The 22,052-nt window shown below is 54.3% G+C and overlaps 4 protein-coding genes across 4 annotated transcripts; 2 read left to right on the top strand and 2 right to left on the bottom strand.

Annotated features, from left to right (window-relative positions):
• Nucleotides 1-165: 165 nt before the first annotated feature.
• On the bottom strand, nucleotides 166-1,833 carry MONBRDRAFT_35536 (uncharacterized protein; the record flags this gene model as incomplete). Its single annotated transcript, XM_001742185.1, has 3 exons — nucleotides 166-470; nucleotides 1,496-1,580; nucleotides 1,762-1,833. 3 exons carry the CDS (start codon nucleotides 1,831-1,833, stop codon nucleotides 166-168), a joined length of 462 nt encoding a protein of 153 aa, XP_001742237.1.
• Nucleotides 1,834-2,402: 569 nt separating this feature from the next.
• Nucleotides 2,403-4,534, top strand: MONBRDRAFT_22175 (uncharacterized protein; the record flags this gene model as incomplete). The annotated part of the gene is made up of 5 exons (XM_001742632.1): nucleotides 2,403-2,648; nucleotides 2,915-3,591; nucleotides 3,701-4,038; nucleotides 4,138-4,271; nucleotides 4,358-4,534. 5 exons carry the CDS (start codon nucleotides 2,403-2,405, stop codon nucleotides 4,532-4,534), a joined length of 1,572 nt encoding a protein of 523 aa, XP_001742684.1.
• A 442-nt stretch (nucleotides 4,535-4,976) lies between these two features.
• MONBRDRAFT_30860 (uncharacterized protein) lies at nucleotides 4,977-20,039 on the bottom strand (the record flags this gene model as incomplete). The annotated part of the gene is made up of 38 exons (XM_001742184.1): nucleotides 19,801-20,039; nucleotides 19,452-19,688; nucleotides 19,249-19,356; nucleotides 19,046-19,164; nucleotides 18,736-18,781; nucleotides 18,520-18,627; nucleotides 18,213-18,360; nucleotides 18,076-18,123; nucleotides 17,932-17,994; nucleotides 17,627-17,721; nucleotides 17,504-17,548; nucleotides 17,302-17,394; nucleotides 16,930-17,186; nucleotides 16,620-16,806; nucleotides 16,113-16,266; nucleotides 15,643-15,875; nucleotides 15,265-15,529; nucleotides 15,107-15,193; nucleotides 14,895-15,001; nucleotides 14,561-14,749; nucleotides 14,355-14,474; nucleotides 13,181-13,234; nucleotides 12,763-12,959; nucleotides 12,462-12,620; nucleotides 12,121-12,242; nucleotides 11,895-11,977; nucleotides 11,609-11,684; nucleotides 11,389-11,498; nucleotides 11,031-11,240; nucleotides 10,714-10,938; nucleotides 8,993-10,634; nucleotides 8,874-8,959; nucleotides 8,532-8,720; nucleotides 5,732-8,451; nucleotides 5,507-5,565; nucleotides 5,353-5,397; nucleotides 5,089-5,265; nucleotides 4,977-5,008 (listed from the first exon to the last, which is right to left on the bottom strand). The coding sequence occupies exons 1-38, from the start codon at nucleotides 19,957-19,959 to the stop codon at nucleotides 4,977-4,979; spliced, it is 9,054 nt and encodes a 3,017-aa protein (XP_001742236.1). The 5' UTR covers nucleotides 19,960-20,039.
• A 972-nt stretch (nucleotides 20,040-21,011) lies between these two features.
• MONBRDRAFT_13418 (uncharacterized protein) lies at nucleotides 21,012-21,626 on the top strand (the record flags this gene model as incomplete). Its single annotated transcript, XM_001742631.1, has 1 exon — nucleotides 21,012-21,626. The coding sequence occupies one exon, from the start codon at nucleotides 21,012-21,014 to the stop codon at nucleotides 21,624-21,626; it is 615 nt and encodes a 204-aa protein (XP_001742683.1).
• Nucleotides 21,627-22,052: the final 426 nt, after the last annotated feature.

Here is a 22,052-nt window from a genome sequence, read left to right as displayed (position 1 = left end):
AATAAAATTGCCGGTCAATTGCACGCGAGGCGTCAAAGACACAAAAAGGGCGTGTCAAAGAAAACAACCCAAAATTGCACGGTGCGAATGACAAAGCAACAAAGTACTGGCGCCGAACCCCATGTAGCTGGAACACCGGAGTCAGCCGCATCTGGCAGGCACGCCTTATGAGACGAGAGCAGAGGCGGTGGCAGACTGGTACTTGAAGTTGGGGGGGATGACACCAGCGCCCTTGTAGTAGCGAGCCAAACGGTGGATACGGCTCTCGACAAGAATGAGGCGGAACTTGCAGTCCTTGTCCTTGCGGTTCTTGTCGAGGTGCTTGCGCATGCTGACGGCCTTCTTGATGAGGCAGTACAGGTCCTCGGGCAGCTCGGGGGCGAGACCACGGCCCTTGAGGATACGCAAGATCTTGGTACCGGTCAGCGACTTGACGCTGGCAATACCACGCGAGTCACGGAGGACGACACCTAACAGTTGAAAGATCAAGTGGAACGAGGATGAGTTACCTCGGCTCTGATGGAGGAGTAGTGGAGAAGCATGAGCATGATGAAAAAGCATCAAGGCCATGCTATGCCCAAAGTCAAGACAAATGTTCGTACACGGCGGGTCAACAGGTACGATTCGCATTGACGAGGGATGCACACAAACAAGGCATACGTCACACCAAACACCCAAGCATGAACCAGAACAACACTCAAGTCGCTGGGCTGGATAAGGACACACAACTGGAGGAGAATACATCAGTCTCAACAGCCATGTGTCCTAGCCCAACGACTGGTCACGCTGCTGGAGCATGTTCGAGTGCCGGTATGATGCTGCTTGATTGTGGATCCATTTTTATTTCCTTGCACCCGCCCCAGTTTCGACAAAACCCGCATGAACTGCTACCAACCAAGCCAGCCAAACAATCTTCTCCAACCCTCGCCCATCCTCTTGATGAAGAGAAAGATGAGCAAGAGAAAAGAAGAAGAATGAGGACAGGTATGGAGGGCAGGCATGATCATGTGCTATGTCAAGCACGGACTGTCACTGGGACGGGGTGCTGGCCCATGGTCGACACGGAGCAAGCAGTACGTACGCCGGCCCGGTCAAGGGGCTGGACGTACGCAACAACCCACTCCGGTCCGAAGCCAGCCCGGAATCGTCAGCACAACCTCAGCCGCAGAGCCAGTACCACCAGGCCTCTCCTCCACTTGACGGGAGTTGAGGAGGTGAACAATGGGTGCAACCGAGAGAAGGCCCAGAGCATGTTTATCTGAATGCAAATGATGGAGCCAACTCCCGTGTCATCAGGAAGCATCTTTAGCCGCAAAACGCATGTCCAACAACAACATGGCCGACATGATTACACCGTCTTCCAATAAGGGAGAGGGAACTCATGGAAGACCACGTGGTGGAGATGCAAAAACGGGTTCTTGATGTCCATCCGGCAGCAAAGAGCGGCGACAAAATCTGATTCGGAAACAGCAGATTCATCGACAAAAGTGCCTACCAATCTTGGAGGGGGTCATGCCCTTGCGAGCAAGGTTGTAGATCAGCTCCTTGACATCGTCCGAGCCGTAGAGGTTCTTGAGCCACTGCAATCGACAAGTCACGGGGTGCATGACAACACCACGAGGAACACAGGGTCAGCGTGCGCGCACGAACAGGCGCCGGTGACAGCGGCCGGCTGCTCAGGCTTGAGCATTGGTGCGCAGCCGGTGATGGCTAATTGGCAGCGCACTACGAGGGAGCAAACCATTGGCAGGGCAGGCTTACCGCGGGGGCGGTGCGCACGTAGGGCGCAGCGGAGCGGGAGATACCCTTGCCGGGAGTGTGCATGCGACCCATCTTGACCGGTTTTGAGGGAGGAGAAAAAAAAGTGCACGTCTACCCCATCACGCGCTCATGTGTGAAAGCGATGGAAGCTGCTCTGGGGTTCAAACCTCAACTGAATACTGCTGAAAAGCAGCTTTTATCTGACGTCATGTTCTTCTTTTTTCCCTCTGTCAGCAAAAGTTTCTCGGGCTTTGTCTCTTTCCGGCCGGCGGTGCACGAAGCTGCCCCTGTGGACCGATAGCCTCACTACACCGCTTCGGTGAAAAGAGTTTTCGACTAAGCTTCTCCGCGATGGCACGGCCCAGCCTAAAATCAACCTATTTGAAGCCACCACAACTCGGCGACCGTTGCACCAATTGACAGAGGCTGCACAAGACGAGAAAATTTAATGATCCACTATCGTGCAAATCGAAACAGATGGTCAAGGAGAATAGTCTAATCAAGCGATCCTTACCGAAGAACAGCTGTGTAAAACAGCAGTTTTCTTTTTACACACCCAGCTCCCCACACACATTCCATTAAGTCATACCTTTGAGCCATCTCGGGATGCAAAGTGCATGCTTTCAATGCATCATAGAAGCATGAGAGCAGTGCTTTTCTTTTTCTCTCATGTTCTCAAACTCTCGCTCTCTCCCTCTCCCACTTTTTGCATCGCGGGACGTTACTGCAACAGCAAAGATAGTAGCAGTGGCAGCGGCAGTAGCAGCGGCAGTGGCAGTGGCAGTGGCAGTGGCAGTGGCAATGGCAGTGGCAGTGGCAACAACAGCAGCAACAACAGCAGCAGCAGCAGTCGCGATCGAACCTTTCCCTATCATCCGAATCATCTCGTCATCTGACAATCATCGACCATCACTGTGTTCGCTCACACGCTTTTTTTTTTTTGAACGCGCTTGGTGGTGGCGCGCAGTGGTGGGAGGTCAAATGAAAGCGGATCTTGTCGTCGACCTGAAGAGGTGCCAGTCGATTGGTGAGCCATCGGGTTTTCAGGATGGCCAATCAAGCCTTGCCCGCTCTGCTGGCTGCTAGCTCGGCCGAGCACACTTTCGTCATTATCACCAAGCTCGACTCCGCGACCTGTGATGCTAACACCCAGCGCTACAACAACGAGATGATTGCTCGAATCGCCAACAAGTTCCAGCCAAAGAAATTTGTTTTCATCATCGATACAGGCGATGAACTGCAGCCTTTCACCACGACCAGCCTACAAGATGCGCAAAAGCGGTTCCGCTTTGTTCTCGGCTGCCTGCCCACCCACAACGCTCGACCCGAGAGCGTCACCAAAGCCAAGATGTGGTCGGTCGTGTCTGAATACCTGGCCAAATGTCAAGAACCTCATTTCTGCCTTGTCATCTGCAGTGGCTATCTGGACGAAACCGTGGGGGATCAGCCCCCGCCTCACATGGTCAACGCCTTCCAGGCCTTGCGAAAACACGATACACTTGTTGCTGCCCCAACCCGGAACAAGCGCTTTCTTGACTGGGTATTGCAGGGCCTTGGCCTCAAAGACGAAATGCAACGTCACGCCAAGGAAATGGCCATGTTTGAGTCAATTAACGACTTGGTCGTCGCTAAACCGCACATCCTGAAGCGATTGTTCGCGGATTTGGACAAGGAGTTGCCCCCCACCAGTTCCCTGCAGATGCAGACCTCGCAAACTCAGCAGAAAGATGCTCCCTCGGCCACCAACCCAGATGAACTGGGTCGCTTCCTCGCAGTGAGCGAGCTGGGCCGACCCGCTGCTGTGCCACAACCGGTCGAAGTCAAATTTGTGTGCGTGCTTGCGCAACATGGCTTGTCGTCAGCTCGTGCCGGCCCCCGCGAAGCCCCACTTGTTCTTTTTTGTACTCTCACCCTGGATGGTTTTTCTTCGGCTGTTTAGGATCCGCGGCAAACAACAAGAGAGAAACATCCATGTTCAGCTCATGTTTATTGCCAAGCGCCAGGACGTATTGCCATTTCCCATCCCGGAGACGTTTGTTATTGTCAAAAAACTGGCCAAGAACACCATTCAAACACGGCTGGACCACTTCCGATCCAAAATGCTGAGTGCCCAGATTCTGCTGGTGACCTTTGCCCAGTCACAAAAACATGATAAAGAAGGCCACGAATACAACATGCTTCTCTCTCTCTGCCGGACCTGGCACGCGCAAAACAGCGTCGCCATTGCCATGAGTGATGGCGCTGCAGCTGCCTCGGAGAAAATCTGCATGGAGCTTGGTTTGTAACTTTGCTTTGACATATCTATTACTGGCTTGGCAACCGGCATTGTGTTCTCTCACGCCATCACCTGTTCCTTCCCCTGTCCACCCTTGGCAGGCACACATCCGCCGATACTGCCAGCTGCAGCAAGCGGACCCGAGTCAAACGCTAGAACCCCCCATGGAATTGTGATGCGCCTGCTTGACAACCAAGACATGCTCCAGTATATTCGCAGCTCAAAGGAGCTCAAGGTATGTTTTTTTTCGTTCGTGGCGCATCGTCTCAGCATTATGTGCATTTGGCGGGGCCAGCTCACTGCCAGTCCGTGCCACCTTAGCAACAGAACTCGAGTGCCCCCCCGAGCTCGGGGAGTGAACCTGCCGCCAAGACCGCCAAGCGAGATCATGTCAGTAGTGACTTCAAAGCCACTACTCCTGGCTTTGACCCAGTCACACCCAGCTTAACAGGCGCAACTCCGCAAGAAATGAATTTGCGACGAGTTGAGGAAGCTTGAAGCTGCTATTGTCTCTTGATTCATGCTCGTATTGCCATGCGCAAGCGGGCCCCTCTCTCAACCTCAAGTGAACGCTGTATTGTGATGCACATGTCCATCTTTGTGTTCCACGCAATTGAATTTTGGGTTTGTGGCTTGTGAAAATTCGTCGAAAACCCCCCAGAAATCACGAAAAAAAAAAAACCGAGAAACAAATGGCGTTTGCAACGAAAATTCCCTGTTCAAAAGATGATGCTGCCAAACCAAACGAGACAAAAATAGGTTTGTGGTTTGATTTGGATGTGGGGGCTTAAATCCTCGGGCAAAGACACGCACGTAGCCTTGTAGAGCCCTTGTTCTTTTATTCATAAACTCGATCTTTTGCGTCGGTTGCTTTGACATGAGCATTCAATATGTGCCCTGATTGACCAAATTCAATTTGACGAAAACCCTGGAGTCCCGACTATTTGCGAGCCTGGAAGAGAGCTCCACTGCCTGGAAACGGCCAACCATCATATGAGTCTGAGGAAGCAATTCTGAGCAAAATACAAGAGCAAGTCGTATCAGCGACACACCTCCAGCTGAACTGCGATTGCCAAAATTACTTTGACCAAAGCTAGATGGAGCTGCTTGAGTAGTACCAAAGCCGCTGGCGCGACCCGCCACGGCACCAAAACCACCCGAGGCACCCGAAGACTGCGAAGCGAGGGCGCCAAAGCCACCACTGCCGCCACCACTGCTGCTCCCAAAACCTGCATGACCAACACACGAGGTGGTCAGCGAAATGCCTGGGACCACCCCCCATTTGCCACCAATAGGCTTGCCCACATGTCACACACCGTTGTTGCCACCGCTGGAAGCCAGCTGGCCAAATCCACCATTGCCTTGAGTAACGTGACCAACGTCATTGGTAAGTAAAACCCAAAGCCAGGCAGGCACCACACGAATCAGCCAACAAAGAAAGCGTCAGCGGGGAAAGCATCAAGCACTTACCGGCATGATTTGAAAAGCCACCCGACATTCCTGAAGGCGAAGAAGCCCCGAGACTTGATCTGGGAATAATAGCACATGTTCACACGTGAAATGAGATACACAGGCTTGCATGAGGCATGATTGCAAAATGGCCTGCCCTTGCTATGCCTGCTCCCCATGGCTATCCGCTAGATGTCACGATCCTCTTTGTCATTTTTACGACCAATGCATTCCACTTCAACGCACCCAAAGGTGGGCGTCTGGCCAAAGCCACCTGTGCCCCACATGGAAGACTGGCTGGTAGGGGAGGCAGAGAAGCTCGAGCCGGCACCCGCTCCGGCTGTTGATCCAAATGTGCGGCTGCCACTGCCAAAGGCCCCACTGGTCTGGCCCGAGGGGGACCCAAAGGCAGATCCTGAGGTGCCTGTGGCGGCACCACCAAACACAGAGTTGCTGGCGTTGGTCACGCCGCCGCCGCCAAACGCCGAGCTGCCCGTGCCTTTCGTGCCGCCACTAAACATTGAACTACCCCCAGTGCTCGGGCTAATGAAGGCCGAGCCGCCAGTAGCATTTGTACTTCCAAAAGCCGAGCCGCCAGTAGCATTGGCGCCACTGTTGCCAAACATCGAGGTACCAGCGGGACTTGCACCACTATTGCCAAACGCCGAGCTGCCGAATACGGTTTTTTGGCCAAAGCCTGCCGCTCCCGTTCCACTGCCTCCTGAGCTGCCAAACTGGTTCGGTGTTGACGTTGCCGCCGCTGTGTTGGCTTGACTACTAGTTGCAAACACGTTACCAGCCTTGGCGGCGCTACTACCCATGTCACTACCAAATACATTGCCACTGGGGCCACTACCACCCAGGCTCATTGAACCCAAGCCCGAGGGCTCATTGTTTTGAGTGGAAGAAGAAGCCCCAAACAAGCCTGTGCCAGCAGTACCGGGCTTAGACGATGGAGTTGTGGTCGTTCCAGTCGTGGACGCTGCAGTGGTTGCAGGGCTGCCGAAAAGGGATGGTTTTGCAGCATTTACAGCGGTTGGTGATGCAAAGGACCCTTTGCTTCCACCCGAGCTTGGCGTCGAGGTTGGAGTCGTTTGGGACGCTAGCGTGGCAGAAGCAGGCGACTCTTTCTTTGTGCCAAACAGACCTGATGCAGAAAAAGCATTTGTGGCAGACGAGCTACCTGACTGCTGCCCGAAAGAGGCTGCAGCAGTTGATTGGCCAAAGAGGCCACTACTTCCTTTAGCCGCCGTTGTCCCTCCTTGCCCAAAGATACTGGGGGCAGAGGTAGCCGATGCTCCCAATGCTTTGGGTGTTGCTGTCGTTGTTGAGGCCCAAGAGGGTGCCTTGACAGTTGTGTTCTGGCCAAAGGAAGGGTTGACCAAGCCAGGTGACGCTGACTTGCTTTTGGCTGTGTCACTTTCACTCCCATCGTTGCCTCCGCTGTCGTCATCCTCGACAACCACACCATCAATGTCAACATCCTCTTCATCGTCTTCCGTGTAAGCGACGTCCTCATCCTCCTCATTGCCTTCATCCTCGTTTTCCTCATCATCATTATCATCTTCATCTTCATCTTCATCATAGTCCTCGTCATAGTCCTCGTCGTAATCCTCGTCATGGTCCTGATTGTCATCGTTCTCATTGCCACGCTCCTCGGAAGAATCCTCTTCATCGTCTAAACTCGCCTTTGTTGACACTGGCTTGCTCGAAGTGCTGGCTGAAGCGACTGGTTGGCTTCCACTCTTGGGTGCGCCTTGGGTTCCAAAGCCAAGTGTCGATGCAGCCGTCGTGGCTGTGGACGTGCTTGTAGCAGGCTTGGCACCAAAACCAAGTGACGGTGCTGCCGTCGTGGCTGTGGACGTGCTTGTAGCGGGCTTGGCACCAAAACCAAGTGACGGTGCTGCCGTCGTGGCTGTGGACGTGCTTGTAGCGGGCTTGGCACCAAAACCAAGTGACGGTGCTGCCGTCGTGGCTGTGGACGTGCTTGTAGCAGGCTTGGCACCAAAACCAAGTGTCGGTGCTGCCGTCGTGGCTGTGGACGTGCTTGTAGCGGGCTTGGCACCAAAACCAAGTGTCGGTGCAGCCGTCGTGGCTGTGGACGTGCTTGTAGCGGGCTTGGCACCAAAACCAAGTGTCGGTGCTGCCGTCGTGGCTGTGGACGTGCTTGTAGCGGGCTTGGCACCAAAACCAAGTGTCGGTGCTGCCGTCGTGGCTGTGGACGTGCTTGTAGCAGGCTTGGCACCAAAACCAAGTGTCGGTGCTGCCGTCGTGGCTGTGGACGTGCTTGTAGCAGGCTTGGCACCAAAACCAAGTGTCGGTGCTGCCGTCGTGGCTGTGGACGTGCTTGTAGCGGGCTTGGCACCAAAACCAAGTGTCGGTGCAGCCGTCGTGGCTGTGGACGTGCTTGTAGCAGGCTTGGCACCAAAACCAAGTGTCGGTGCTGCCGTCGTGGCTGTGGACGTGCTTGTAGCAGGCTTGGCACCAAAGTCAAGTGTCGGTGCAGCCGTCGTGGTAGGCGTACAGGCCGCGGCTGTTGTAGTTAAAGCAGAAGATGGCGCAGCCGATGCGGAAGAAGTAGCGCTCATGACCTCGGGTAAATTGAAGGTTGGCTTTTCGGAACTTGTTGTATGGGCGCGAATCGGCGCTGAGTTAACGGAGAGAGCACTCGACGCTCCCTTCACAGGAGTGCTGGCAATGGGACCGCTGCCGAGGTAGCTGCCATCAAGCTGAATGCTATCCACCGTAAGATCATGGGCGCTGCGCACTGGCACATGCTTGCGCAGCGAGCTTTGGACAGAAGAGACCTGATGGCGTTGTCGTGAGGATGGCGTGGTCCGCGCTGCACTGACGTCTTTTGAGGGACTTGATTGGGGATGGCGTGATTGGATGTTGCTGGTGCGCAGGGAAAGGAGGTTCAATTCGCTGACCACAATCTCATGCTCCAACTCACGTAGACGGTCGACCTAATATTGCAAAGGGGCGCGATTGAAGGCCAAGATGAGGCTGTACACAACCTGTCCATTGCAACGAAAGAGAAACTTACCGCTTGCTTCAAGATAGTGCCATGGCATTCGATCGTTTCACGAGCTGCTACCAGATCAGCACGGTCATGTGCAGCTCGCTGTGAAGCCACCTGTGGTGAGCGCTGAGTTGCCTGTTGTCGAAGAGCAATTTCAGTGCGGTTCAGCTCATTCAAACTCTCCACAAGTCCGTTGTATCGTTGAGAAAAGTCCTACGCATGCAAAGAAGAGAGGAAGAAAGAGAGGAAGGAAGGAAGGAAGGAAGGAAGCAAGTCAGTAAAAACAAAAAAAAAAGGAGAGCATCGATGATGGTGGAGTTTGAAGCGACGCGAATTTGCGAAGCGGTAAAAAATGAAAACTCGGACCTCCATCTGTCGTTGGCTGGCTTGATTCAGGGGACGTTCACGAAGGGCGACACGGCCGACAGCGTCGTAGCCAGGTCGCACCCGATCTGCGGCAGCAACGGCGCATTGTTTAAGCGCACCAGCACGCTGCAGGCTGACGTCAACTTGAATGAGTGCATCGTGCAGTTCAACATCAGCTTCCTTGAGCGCTCGAGCACGGCCATCAAGAGCATCCAAATGCTTCTCGATTTCTGCAGCAGGGCTAGGCTCAGACCATGCATTCTCAAATTTGGCAAACAGCCCTGCTAAGTCATTATTGAGCTGAGCGAGGCCCTGTTCAAGTTGCTCAACGATGGGGCGGTCAGCTTGATTTGCATTGGACGCTTTGTCAAATGCTGTGGCAACACCAATGGGTTTGTTTTGAGCAGAGGGCGTTGTTACCACAGCCGGCGTGGTGGTGTTTGTTGTTTTCAGCATGGGATGCGTAATCGCTGCTGCTGACTCTGGTAGTGCTGAGTTGGCACCCGCACTGGCACTTGCAAGGACTGGTGCTTGGCTGGGCGACAAGGCAGAACTGCCTGAAGCACTCAAACCCCCAAAAGTAGAAGACTTCGGAGATGAAGAACTATTAACTGCAGGCTTTGCGAGAGTGGTGGGGCTGGCCAACGTTCCGAAAGAACCACCATTCGAAGCTGAGGGCTGAGTGGTTGTGTTTGTTGCAACAGGAGTGACCAAGCTCGAAGTAGCAAATGCAGCAGGCTTTGCGGCCCCCGTCGACGTCGATGTTGTTGATGAGGTCGGGGCTCCAAAGGTAGAAGAAGATGGGGCTCCGAAACTAGCGGGCTTTGCCGCTGCCGCCGTCGTTGTTGATGAGGTCGGGGCTCCAAAGGTAGAAGAAGATGGGACACCAAACGCAGCAGGCTTTGCGGCCCCCGTCGACGTCGATGTTGTTGATGAGGTCGGGGCTCCAAAGGTAGAAGAAGATGGGGCTCCGAAACTAGCGGGCTTTGCCGCTGCCGCCGTCGTTGTTGATGAGGTCGGGGCTCCAAAGGTAGAAGAAGATGGGACACCAAACGCAGTGGGCTTTGCGGCCCCCGTCGACGTCGATGTTGTTGATGAGGCCGGGGCTCCAAAAGTAGAAAAAGATGGGGCTCCGAAACTGGCGGGCTTTGCCGCTGCCGCCGTCGTTGTTGATGAGGTCGGGGCTCCAAAGGTAGAAGAAGATGGGACACCAGACGCAGTGGGCTTTGTCGCTGCCGTCGTCGTGTTGTTGATGAAGCCGGGACTCCAAAGGTAGAAGAAGATGGGGCTCCGAAACGTAGCGGGCTTTGCCGCTGCCGCCGTCGTTGTTGATGAGGCTGGAGTCCCAAATGTAGAGGTAATCGGGGCACCAAAATTAGGGGGCTTGGCCGCCGTCGCTCCAAATGTAGAAGGGATCGGGGCACCAAAATTAGGGGGCTTGGCCGCCGTCGCTCCAAAGGTAGAAGAAGTTGGGGAACCAAAGCTACCAGGCTTGGCCGTCATTGTCGTCGGTGAAGCATCAGCACCAACGCCACCAGCTGCAGCTCCTGATGGGGCGGTAGAGCCCAAAGAAAGGCTGGATGCGGGAGTAGTTGCCTTGGCTTCCAGCGCGGCAGTGGAGCCAGCCGTCGCCGACTTGGCCTGTGCGGCCCCTTTCTTCTTGCGCCCCAGAGGAACACCACGCTCTTGAGGCAAGTGCAGACACTGTGCAACAGTCATGAAGCTATACCCGCTATCCGTCAGCGCAAAGCGCGCATTCGCCTACACAAGTCCAGGTTCAAGCCCGAGTTGTGAGTGATGCCTGCCTCAGCCCAGCCCAGCTTGCTCATGTTACGCATACCTTGGTAGCGCCCTCTGCATCCATGACATGTTCAGTATTGATGCAGTGATAGAACAGGATCTTGCCGCCGGAGGTGAGGATTGTGACGATGGGGCTGGGTGGTAGTTCGATCGCAGTCGGCGGCTCGGTCGGCAAGACGGTTTGGTGGCTGCCAGGCTGACAGGTAGCCAGTGCCATGCCAGCCACAGTTTCAGGTGAACCGTCATCCGTTGTAGGAAGGCGGATCTAGAGGGTAGATGCAGTCAGGGGTCAGATGTCGGTGCTTATAACAGAGCTCCTGTGTCCATCCTTGCGTCTCACAGGATTTGGGCATGTACCTGAAAATCGTCGAGAGGCTTGACGTTAGCCCAAGAACCATCACTTTCAGCCAAGATCATGTCAACGGCATCGCAATTCGAGCCGCCCAGGAGCACCATGCGCCAGGGTTGGATGGTCAACAAAGCAGCGCTCTCCGCATTGGTCGACTCGCCATTGACAAAGGGAGGCTCATCAAGCTCATCAAAAAAGTAGTGTGGCGTACTTGTACCCTACCCCGACAGCAAAAGGGTGGCCAGAGAGGAGCAGCCAACCCAACTGGTCAAGAAAGGCAGAAAGCCCCGATCGAGTATCGAAGCATGTGGCGCGCAAAGAGCAGTGCACAGGAGGCTTTCTGGCGCCGAGAGAGCGAGGACCGACCTTTTCGCTGAGAGCAAGGGTGGCTGCCATCTGTGCGCCATGACGCTTGACAAAAGCGGCCTTGTCGACCCAGGCCACTGCATTGACAGGGAGCATGTCATCCAAAGGTTCTATCCAGTGCGCGAATCATGTTGTGTTCATCCATATGGACAAAGGGCAGCGCCGAGTGAGAAGCACCGAGGTGCGTTTAGGCCACTTCCGCAAGAGGAGTGAGACGTACGCTCAAACTCTTCGGCGAGTTCTGCCGTGAGGTAGGGGCAGCCCTGGTCCCCCAAGGGGTTTCCACAATCCTCGAGCTATGTCCATCAACACCGGTTCCACAGCCAGAGGAGAGGAAGAGGGGGCCAGGGTTCCCAGGTAGCCAAGGCACAACGAGAGAAAAAAAAAAAAGAAAAAAAGGGACGACCCGAGCAGACGTCCAGATAACAGAGCAATGTGAGCAAGTGACATAAAGGCCTGATGTCGGTGCGTGGATTGTTGGATGCAAGCAATGTGAGCGAGCTGACCTTGAGGTTGTAGCGCCGAAGGGAGCCGTCGGCCAAACCTGCAACAAACGCTTTGCCTTTGCTCCCCGGCCACGTCCACGAAACTGGTACGGTTCAAGCAAGGATGAGTCCTTGTCAGGGGTGAACGTGACGCATCAAGCACAGCCCCCTCTCTGGCGCATGAACCATCGGGGTCGAATTGTGATGCGCGGTAATGCAGGACACGTCTTGATGCCAAGGAACTTACTCGAGGTGATGAGTGGATGGGCAGCGGGCACGTTGGCCACCTCTTGAAAGGCCAATGCATTCTCTGGACCTCGGTAAAAGCTCACGTTGCCGGCCTCATCCAGCAGCAGGAAAGAGTGCATCCTGGATGAGGGGTATCCGCAGCGAAGAAACGGCCGGTGGCGAGTGGGGACGAGCCAACAGTGAGAAAGACGCCGCACAATACAACCATCAGGATAGGTGGATGGTCAAAAACGAGCGTCGAGGTAGGACAGAGCACGAGCTGCAGCCAGCCAGTGTAGCCCGCAAGCCAGATCACGCAGGATGGGACTGGAATAACTCTGAGAAGAGGGTGCATCGTACCAGAGTTCGCCAAAACCTGGGTTCCATGCGACGTCGCGGATGGTGGCAGCGACCGCAATGGTTTGAAAGGGCTTGATCGGCTCGGTTTGATGAAAGCAGGCTGCTACATCATACAAGAGGCATTCTTTGCCAACAGCCACGGCCAAAGTCTCGCCATCACTGTGCAAGAGCGACAACGTAGATGAGGGATCGGCTGCACTGGACTGTGCCTGTCTTGAACGCCCAACTCTTGGGAGAATGCGAGGCACACGGGGCGAGCATGACCCAAAGGCATAGGGGCAACATCGGGGAGCACACCTACCTGCTAAAAGCTACGTGTTGGGGCTGTTCACTGGTCTGCACGGTCACCTGGGAGGCGGGTACGACAAGCTCCTTGTGTGCGGGTCGGCATTCGGTGAGGGCAGCGCCCAGCTGGCACAGGCCAACGCCGCCACTCTGGGCATAGGCAAGCAGGCCATAGGTGTTGTTGACTGCGAGCTTGTTGCCTGGGATGTCCAGCTACGGACGCGGGTGAGCGGGGGAGGAGTAGCATCAAAGCAAGAATCAGAACGGGGGATGATGGCGTTTCGAGTAGTCGGACATGTGTTTGCGGGCCGAAAGCACGAGGCGCCAGAGGCGCGGGGGAGGGGGCGGAAAGGACAAAGGTGGCTGGCTGATGGATGTGGCCTTGCATCGGTGTGTCATTGCATCGTTGCATCGTAGAAATGGAAGCTGCTAACCTGAAGCGGGTTGGGCGAGCCCGTGACGGCGCCATGACCTTCAAAGCGCCACACCTGCCGCGTGCATCGAGAGAAGGGTAATTCAGTGAGGGCACGGCACGGTACAGTCGCAAAAAGGCAAGCCATGCGTCAGTGGAACCGCATCGATTCACCTTGCTAACAGCAATGCGCGCCATGGCCTTCTTGTTTTGCGGAGGCAATGCCTCCTACTCTGGTGTACCGCAAGTTCGTCGGCTCGCTCTCTCTGTTGTGCTGCCAACAAACACAACGACAGTTGAGAGAGAAAAAAAAAAAAGGTCGAGCACACAAAACACACGACGGAAACACACGTTTGAGAGAGAGAGAGATTTAGATTTAGAGATTTAGAGAGAGAGATTTAGAGAGAGAGATTTAGAGAGAGAGATTTAGAGAGAGAGAGAGATTGAGAGAGAGAGATTTAGAGAGAGAGATTGAGAGAGAGAGAGATGAGATTTAGAGAGAGAGATTTAGAGATTTAGAGAGAGAGATTTAGAGAGAGAGATTTAGAGATTTAGAGAGAGAGATTGAGAGAGAGAGATTTAGAGAGAGAGAGAGATTGAGAGAGAGAGAGAGATTTAGAGAGAGAGAGAGATTTAGAGAGAGAGATTTAGAGAGAGAGGAACATGTGAGTTGAGACAAAAAAAATTATTCATCCAGAATATTTTCTGCTTGTGTGCGGTAGGGGACGGTGCTTGAAAGGCGAGGGTCTGGGTTTGCACTCGCGGGGTGGTCGCAGCTCGATCAACTTTGGAAAGATGGGTCAGTTATCCTGAGATCAATTTTTTCAGGGGTTCGGTTCGATTAGGGATGTTTACAGAAGAACATGTTGCGTTCGTTACACCGGCGGTGCCCTGGATAAAAGGGAATGTCTCTCAACTGATCTAGAAAGTCAAGCGTGGTCACTTCGAGGGCCTGGATAGATTCTGGCGCCTTGCTGATTCGAGCTCCATTGCCGCTGGGTCGTAAGCATTCCATGTGCGCACTCGAATCGCTTGCAGCAAAGAAGCGCTCCGGTAATTCGCCCCGGAACACAATGTTGTAAGGGCCATGCATTCCCTGAGAGACGCGGGCGGCGCGGGCACACACTATCAAGAACAACCAAGTGTTGTCTAGGATTGGGAATCTGAGTCAGGACAAGAGTGAACAGAGAACGTACTTGCTGGCTCATGTGGGTCCAGACTTTTTTGGGCTCGCCTTCCATGAAATAGCTGCTGGCATCCTTGAACTTGGCAGAATTGCGATGCAAGAAGATGACGCGGTCTTCAGTCGGGTGTTTCTGTGGTGCAAGCCGTGAGCTCAGCCGCATCAAACCACCTTTTGTCATTATAGCAGTGATAAAAGGGCAGAGGTGGCGTTTCGCACCTGGCCCAGAGTGTTGCCGCAGAAAACGGGCTGCTGATTGAGCTTGCGAGCAACGCCCACCGAGGCCGGGGCAAACGGTACAAGCGTGTACTCTTGTCCCAGAAATGCAAAGCTAAAGTGGAACGTCATCTTGTCACCGTGAAAGAGCCGACCCAGAAAAAAACTGGCATGCACGTTCATCCAGTACAGCTGAATAGACCAAGGCCCAAGAGCACCATGACAAGAGCACCAGCAGCGTGAGTGGGTTCGGGCGAGGAACCAGCTTGAAGATAAGCTGGGCGTCAGTGCGAAGATGATTGGACTGGCTAGACCACCATGGATGGACATGCAGTACCAGTTGCAGCGGCTTCCAAACAAGGGCTTTATTAATGAGCACTTGGCCCGTTTCCAGCTCCACGGAACGCGAGCTTGAGCAGGATGGCGGCCAAATGGTACGCTTCCCTATCACGTTGGCAGGGTGACGTAGTCCATAAGAATGCGTCGTTAAAAAAACAGGCGTCACCCGCCGGCTGAAAGTAAAAAAAGCAAGCGTTTTTGGACACAAACCAGGTCGAGGCTGAGTAAAGTCGGCTGGCACTGGAAGGTCGAAGAAGGACCAAGTTTCCTCACGCTCACTGATCATGTTGCAAATATCTACAGCGCAAGCATGAGTCTCCTGCCTGTGAAGTTTGAAAAGGTGAGGCGGCGAAGAGGAAGCGACTCACCCGGCCAAAAGATGGCCCCAGAGGACTGGAAGACCGGAAGGTCAAACAACGGGGCAGGGTCTTCCAATGGCATGTTGTCACTGTCCAGCCACAAAACTTCCTGAAAAGAGGAGAGCATGATGGCCATGGCTTTCATCTGATAGCCCTTGATGTCCACACCGCGCAGCTCAGGTTGAGCCGTCAGATCAATCAGCGTCACGTCATACTGGGATTCTAAATACTCAATCGCCTCCAAGGGCATCTCCTCTGAGCCTCCATAAAAGACCTTGCCGAATCAGACAACCAAACGTTGCAGTGACATGAGAGCCAGAGGGGCACGCACACCGTCTTCGAAAGACAGATGGTTCTGGAGTCCAGGACAAAAAGCAGTGTACGCACCTCGATGGGCAAGGTTGTCTTGACGACCTCGCGCAGAACGCGAAGGCTCACGTAGGCGGCGGTGAAATACGAACGAGTCCCAGTCGTCAAGACAATTCCACGCCCCAGAAAGTGGTCCATGGGATATTCGCCGAGCTGCTCTGCAAAGCCACGAAGCCGCTGCTTCCACTGCCCAAGATTGTCTTCTGGTCCAGCCTCGGGAAACCGCCACGCAGGCTCAATCAACGCAGCTGCTGCGGTACCCAAAATGTGGCCCAAACAGCAGCCACCAACCACCAACACCATCTCTGCCCCGCCGCCGTCCGCCAGCCTCTAGCCTCTGCGACCATGACGCTGCTTTGTGAACATGCACAGCAAATTGAAAAAAAAAATCAAAAAGACGTTACGAGAACCAAAGAATCAAAATTAATTTTTTTTTCTTGTTTTCAGAAAGACAAGACGAGGGTGAATTGAGATTCGGTTGAGCACACCTCTGAGAGAGGGAGAGGGTGGGGGCGATGCAAACTCGATAGATGAATGGGTGCAAGGGGCGGTCGGTTTGTCGGGCAGGGGAGGAGGGTGAAGCGCAAAAGCAGGTCTTGCGCGGCTTGGAAGATGTAACTCAATTTTTAAAGTCAGGTTCTCCTGTACGCCTCACACGAGGACGAGAGATCACGCATCATCGTCCGGTTGACTCCAGGCACTGGCCGCTTCGCCGGATACCCACGCCTGATCATCCACCGCCATGACACTGCGCAAAGCTTCGGTCGCATAGGTCGCTTTGGGTAAAGTGAAGGTCAAGCGCACGGCACTTGCCTCGTGCGACCACGCCAAGCCTTCCGCCCGCGCGAACAATGGCCGCGTTGCGCCCTTGCATCGGATATCGAGCTCAGCCAATGTAAAAGCGCCAGGGGACAGCTGATTGCACATTACCGCGGCCAGTGAGGCGAATCCGATTCTGGGGGTCGTGCGATGATACAACAAGAGCGAAGACTCACCTCATCTTCCTGCAAAAGCTCGGTGTACAATTCTTGCAGTTTGGGAGGATAGACGGTATCCTCCCCCGGAATGTCAAGTAAGACGGCAAAGTGGTTACGCGGGCGCGTGGGATCCACCTTGTCAAAGTCACACACGCCAAGGCCATATCGCTCCACGCGTTGGTAAGCGAGCTGATTCCAAAGATAGCTACGCCCCAGAGCAAGGTTGGCGGTAAGCAGCTGTCGAGGCACGCCTTCCAACACCTTCCCTCACCTTCCCTGGATGAAGACGGTGAAGTTAAATTCAAGCAAACAAAGCATGCCCGCTTGCCTCGTGTATGCGTGCACCGGAAAGAGACGCTGCGTGAAGGGAAGGCCTTTCAAGGCTTGCAGTGCACCCTCATCACTGACACCGAAGCGACGCAGTCCTTGCAGGATGCGAATGACCTGGACACGAGAGCGAGGCATCATGGCCAGGGCCTGGTCCAGCTGGGACCGCGACCAGGGAAAGCTCACCAAGCGCTGTCGCGCCCGGCTCGAGGCCATGCTCCGGTCTGCTGGATCCGGCGCCATCCACAAGCGCACAGCCTGGGTTTATAACCAATCGAGCCCCCGGTTGTCAGATCAAAAGGATGCATCGGTGTACAAAATGAAGCCCATCACCGGCGCGCGTCGGTTGCCTTACAGAGGCAAAAGCACGCACCTCCAGGTATTTGCGCTGCAGGATAAGGCGGCCAACTTGATGAGGCCCGGCCGTGCTATCAGCGCTTCCAAAGCGTTGCGTGCCATAAAAGTTCTGCCGTATTCCAGCGAATCCAGCCACAATTGAGAGATAACAAACGCATGGGATGGCAGTGCCGGGAACGACCAAGGTTAGCACAGATGGGCACATCTGAGTTACAGACCACAAAGCCATTGTCCCGCAAGAAGCTCAGCGCATGATCCACAACCTGCGTGCAAATGTGACATGAGAGGAAGCTTCGTAGACAGTGTTGAAGAAGTCGACACAAGATTAACTTGAAACTTACCGAGCGAGAATGGGTCACATCACGAATTAGAATTTTGAATCGGTTGCCATAGAGCTGACCTAGCGTCAACTGCTCCCTGGCCAACCAAGCACCACCTGGCATTGATGTCCAAGGTCAAGGACGCAGAGAAAGCAGCATTTCATCAAACGCCAGTTTGCCCCTCGTTGCATTTCGCACGCGCTCGCGACGAGTCTGATTCTCTCCCGAGCGAGCCGGGGGTGCGGTCTGTTCCCTGGCAAAAATACCAGGGGAAAAAAAAAAAAACAGGGAGTCGAGGAAATTAGCATGACACGAGCCTCTCGTACCGAGTTCGATCTGCAAATCACTCAAGGCCTGTTGCTGTTGAAGCACCTGAGCTGGCGTGACACCTGTACAGAGGGTATGGCGCGGGCTTTGAGACCATGGTCGTACCACGGTTTGGTGACCCAGGCTTGGGGACAGATACGTACCACGAAGTGTCAGCAGCTGCGTTGTGATGGCTCGTTTGTCCTTGGTACCTGAACCCAACGACATGAGATAAGGCGCTTGGAAGCAAAACACGATCACTTGAATGACAGGCATGACAAGCTTTTCGTGGGAAACCGACCTGCAACGCCGACATGGGATGTGCGAATGGCAAAGAGGTTGGCGATTTCTTCCAAAAAATGTGAAGTCTCGAGTCCCTGCTTGCGCATGACGACGGCCGTCACCGAAACTAGATCAGTCGCATCTCGGTCGGCTGCTGTGCGCTTGGCCTGATGAGATGAGGCAAGTCAGTACGTCAGATGTGGTTTACTGTATTGGGCAAATAGGGCAGGCCACGTGGCAGAACAACGCAGCGGGTCAACGGACCGCTGGCTTGAATGCCAGCGCGAACCTCGGCTAGTTGGTGTGTGTACGAGTATCACACCTACCTTTTGTCGCTTGGGGCGGAGGCGAAATTCCATGCACAGGTCTTCATCTGGACCTGGCAAGGTTTTGGTAGTGAGCATTTTCAGCTGTCGGTTGACGATGTGGTGAATCTATCCACATACGACGAGCAAGGACGTTGGCGCAGGCCCCTGAGGATTTCAGGACACGAGGTGGCGCGTAAACTCATTGGCTTCCGATACGACAGGACTTGGTCAAACCTTCGTGCGATGCTCTTTGTTTTCCGTGATAGGCACTCGAATAGGCCTGTACGAGAGAGATTAGAGAGAGCGGGCGGGCGGGAGAGAGAGAGAAAGAGAGAAAGAGAGAAAGAGATTAGAGATTCGAGAGAGATTCGAGAGAGATTCGAGAGAGATTCGAGAGAGATTCGAGAGAAAGATTCGAGAAAGATTCGAGAGATTCGAGAGATTCGAGAGATTCGAGAGATTCGAGAGAGAGAGGATAAAAAAAGAAAAGGTGAGGCAGAAGCATGATCGATCTGGAAGAGGAGAGCCAGTGAGGCGGGCCTACCCTTGCTCAAGCTTGAACAACAGCCGAAAGACGGCATGCAGATGAGCAGTGGGTAGCAGTCCCCGCAACTCGAGGGCGGCCGGGTGTATCCGTGCCGTGAAGCCCGCCATTTCGTCGTCCTAGATGAGCAGCTTTGACGTAAACGCGAGCGTCTGGAACATAATATTCCTCAGTGCCAGCCAATCAACTTCCGGGTGACACACCTCACCACGAAACGCATCGCACATCAAATGTGGATAGAGTTGATTGACGGCGCGATAAACGTCGACTCGCGCGTCTTTTCCCAGGGTATCACGGAAAAGACAAACGGTCTAGGAGATGAGGGTGTCCAGGCAGGCAAACGATTGGAACTTTTGAGCCGATTACGGCCATGGAGGTGTTGGGTGCAAGCGTCGGGCCCCGGTACCTTTTCGGGCATGGGCGTAGCAGGGTGATCGAGATCAAAGGCGTTCAGGCCCTTTTGCCAGCCAGGTTGCAGGTGCGTCTCCAGAATATCGAGGGGTGGGGTCGTGCTGCAAGCGAGGTCAGCAGAAGTTGTGCTAGCAGCACTCGGAATGGTGTTTGATGCTGCGGCCTCCTCCGTTTTAGGGGCCTCGGGCAGCAACAATACATCCGGAGGTTGATATTGTGTCTCGAGGGTGACCTGAAAAAAAAAAAAAAAAAAAAAAAAAAAAAAAAAAAAAAGAAACTGAGGACTTGGAAAAAAAAAAATAAAGGTTGCAGGCTGGATCTGAGGAAGCAGCAGGTGTACTCACCACGTTGCCAGCAAGATCCACTTCGTCGACAACAAAGTCAGCTGGCTCAGTCTTGAGAGTGCCGCTAAAACGAGCCCCACTCGCACGGTGCGGCGGCTGGGCCAGGCGGCGATCCTCCTGACACTCCACGGCACTCTTCATAAAGTTCAACGCTGCCATGGTCCTTTGTATCACCTGATGAATCTGGGTGGCTAGCTGACTCTCAACAATCAGCCCGACCCATACAGGGCATTGACTCCGCCGTCAGCCTCCGACAGCAGCAGCAGCAGCAGCAGCAGCAGCGATCAGACGGCGCTGGACATGTGCGCGCTGACAATTCAAGGTCCGACGACAGCAGCGACGTTAACCCAAATTTAATCTGCATCAACTCGCTTATTTACGTCACAAAAGTATGTGTATCTTCAACAATATTTAGTGCACAAATCAGTGAAAATCCACGACACAGCTATAAACAACTGCAATAACCCTAAAGTTGTCGTCAATAAATTGATTTGCTTTGGGTTCTCCTTGATCATGTAAGAGGTTCATGTAGCAGTTTCGGCAGCGGTAGCATCTCTCTCTCTCTCACTCATCTCGCGGTGAGCTCGGTTGCTGGATCCATCCCCGGACTCGTACGGTGGGCGGCAGACTGCTTACACTGAGCCAGCCAAAAGACTACGTTGTGGCACGCTCATGAGCAACGCGGACAAGTTGATCATCGTCGCTGAGAGAGGGCTCCGCTGGTCTTGCAACCCCTCCCCCACCTTCGCTGATTTTATTTTTTTTGCCCTTCCGAGTAATCCTCTTCCTTGACTTTTGAGTGGAGGCCGTGGTTCCTTCTTCTCCTATACAATACAGAGCCACATCTCAGCCTTGGGGCTATTCACACCACACACACACACGCCTTGTTGGGGACTTCATCACCATCACACCCGGCTGCTTGGAGCCCGTGCGCCATCGTTCATTCTCACTGCACTTGTACCGCCCGTGTCAAGGTCTTGCTTAGGAACCCACGCAGCTCATCACAGCGTAGTGCGTTGGAAAGGTGGATGGCGCTGGCGTGGCGGCAGCTTTGTACGGGACGCACATCTTGGCGCCTGGCCTGGCCTGTCTTGCACGCCCGACCCGCACATTTTACAATGTCCACGGATCAAGCCGCTCAACCGACTGAATCCACAAACACCACTGCACCGACCACCATGGCTACAACCCACAACTCCGAAGTGGCTGCTATGCGCAAAGACTACAACACGCGCCCCTTCAAGACGGAAGAGGCCGCAGAGGATCCTTTGCGCCAATTTGATACTTGGTTCAATGCCGCGCTCACGGCAGGCCAGGATGAGCCCAATGCTATGACTCTGGCCACGGTCGACTCCAACGGCTGGCCCAATGCGCGCATGGTCCTGCTCAAGGGCTACGACGGTGCCCGCTTCCGGTTTTTTACCAACTACAAGTCGCAAAAGGCCGCAGAACTGGAGGATGGCAAAGCTGCGCTGGTCTTTTGGTGGCCAACTTGTCACCGCCAAGTGCGCGTCCGCGGCCGTGTCGAACGTCTTCCTGCCAAAGAGTCGGACGAGTACTTCAATAGCCGTCCCCGTGGCTCCAAGATTGCTGCCATCTGCTCCAAGCAGGGCCAGCCCCTCAAGGATCGCGAAAGTTTTGAACGCAAGGTTGAGGAGCTAGACCGTAGCCAGGATGATGTTGAACGTCCTGATTACTGGGGTGGCTTTGCAGTGATTCCCGAGCAATACGAATTTTGGCAAGGGCAGAGCTCGCGCCTGCACTACCGTCTGACCTACCATCAAGACTCGGAAGGTGCCTGGTCTCAGGAGATTCTGTACCCTTAAAGTCTGTAGAATTTTGCCACATCTTTCTATTCCGCACTGTTTCGGTGGTGGGCGACCATCGGACACGCCTCCTGCCTCCTCTTCGCCCCGTGTTGTTTCCCACCAATTGACGTGAATGTTTCCTTCTCGATCTGGAAGTCCGATCCAAAGTCACATCTTCCAAGCCACATCTCTGCAGCCCTTCCTTGCGCTCCCCTAACCCTCAACGTATTCATGCCCTATTCATCTTTCTCCATCTTGTCAGTCATGGCCATCTCAGCTTTCGCCTCGTCCGTCTCCTCCGCCATGTTCAGCGTCCATCTGTCCAACTCCATCCCCCCGCCGCCCTGTATCAAACGTCCAACTGGCCTTCTCTCGCCCTTTTCCCTTTCTGTTTCTGTGTGTGTGTGTGTGTGTGTGTGTGTGTGTGTGTGTGTGAGCAAAACC

This window comes from Monosiga brevicollis, genomic scaffold, assembly GCF_000002865.3.
Source record: "Monosiga brevicollis MX1 MONBRscaffold_2 genomic scaffold, whole genome shotgun sequence".
NCBI lineage: Eukaryota > Choanoflagellata > Craspedida > Salpingoecidae > Monosiga > Monosiga brevicollis.
This window is presented reverse-complemented; position numbering and strand designations above follow the sequence as displayed.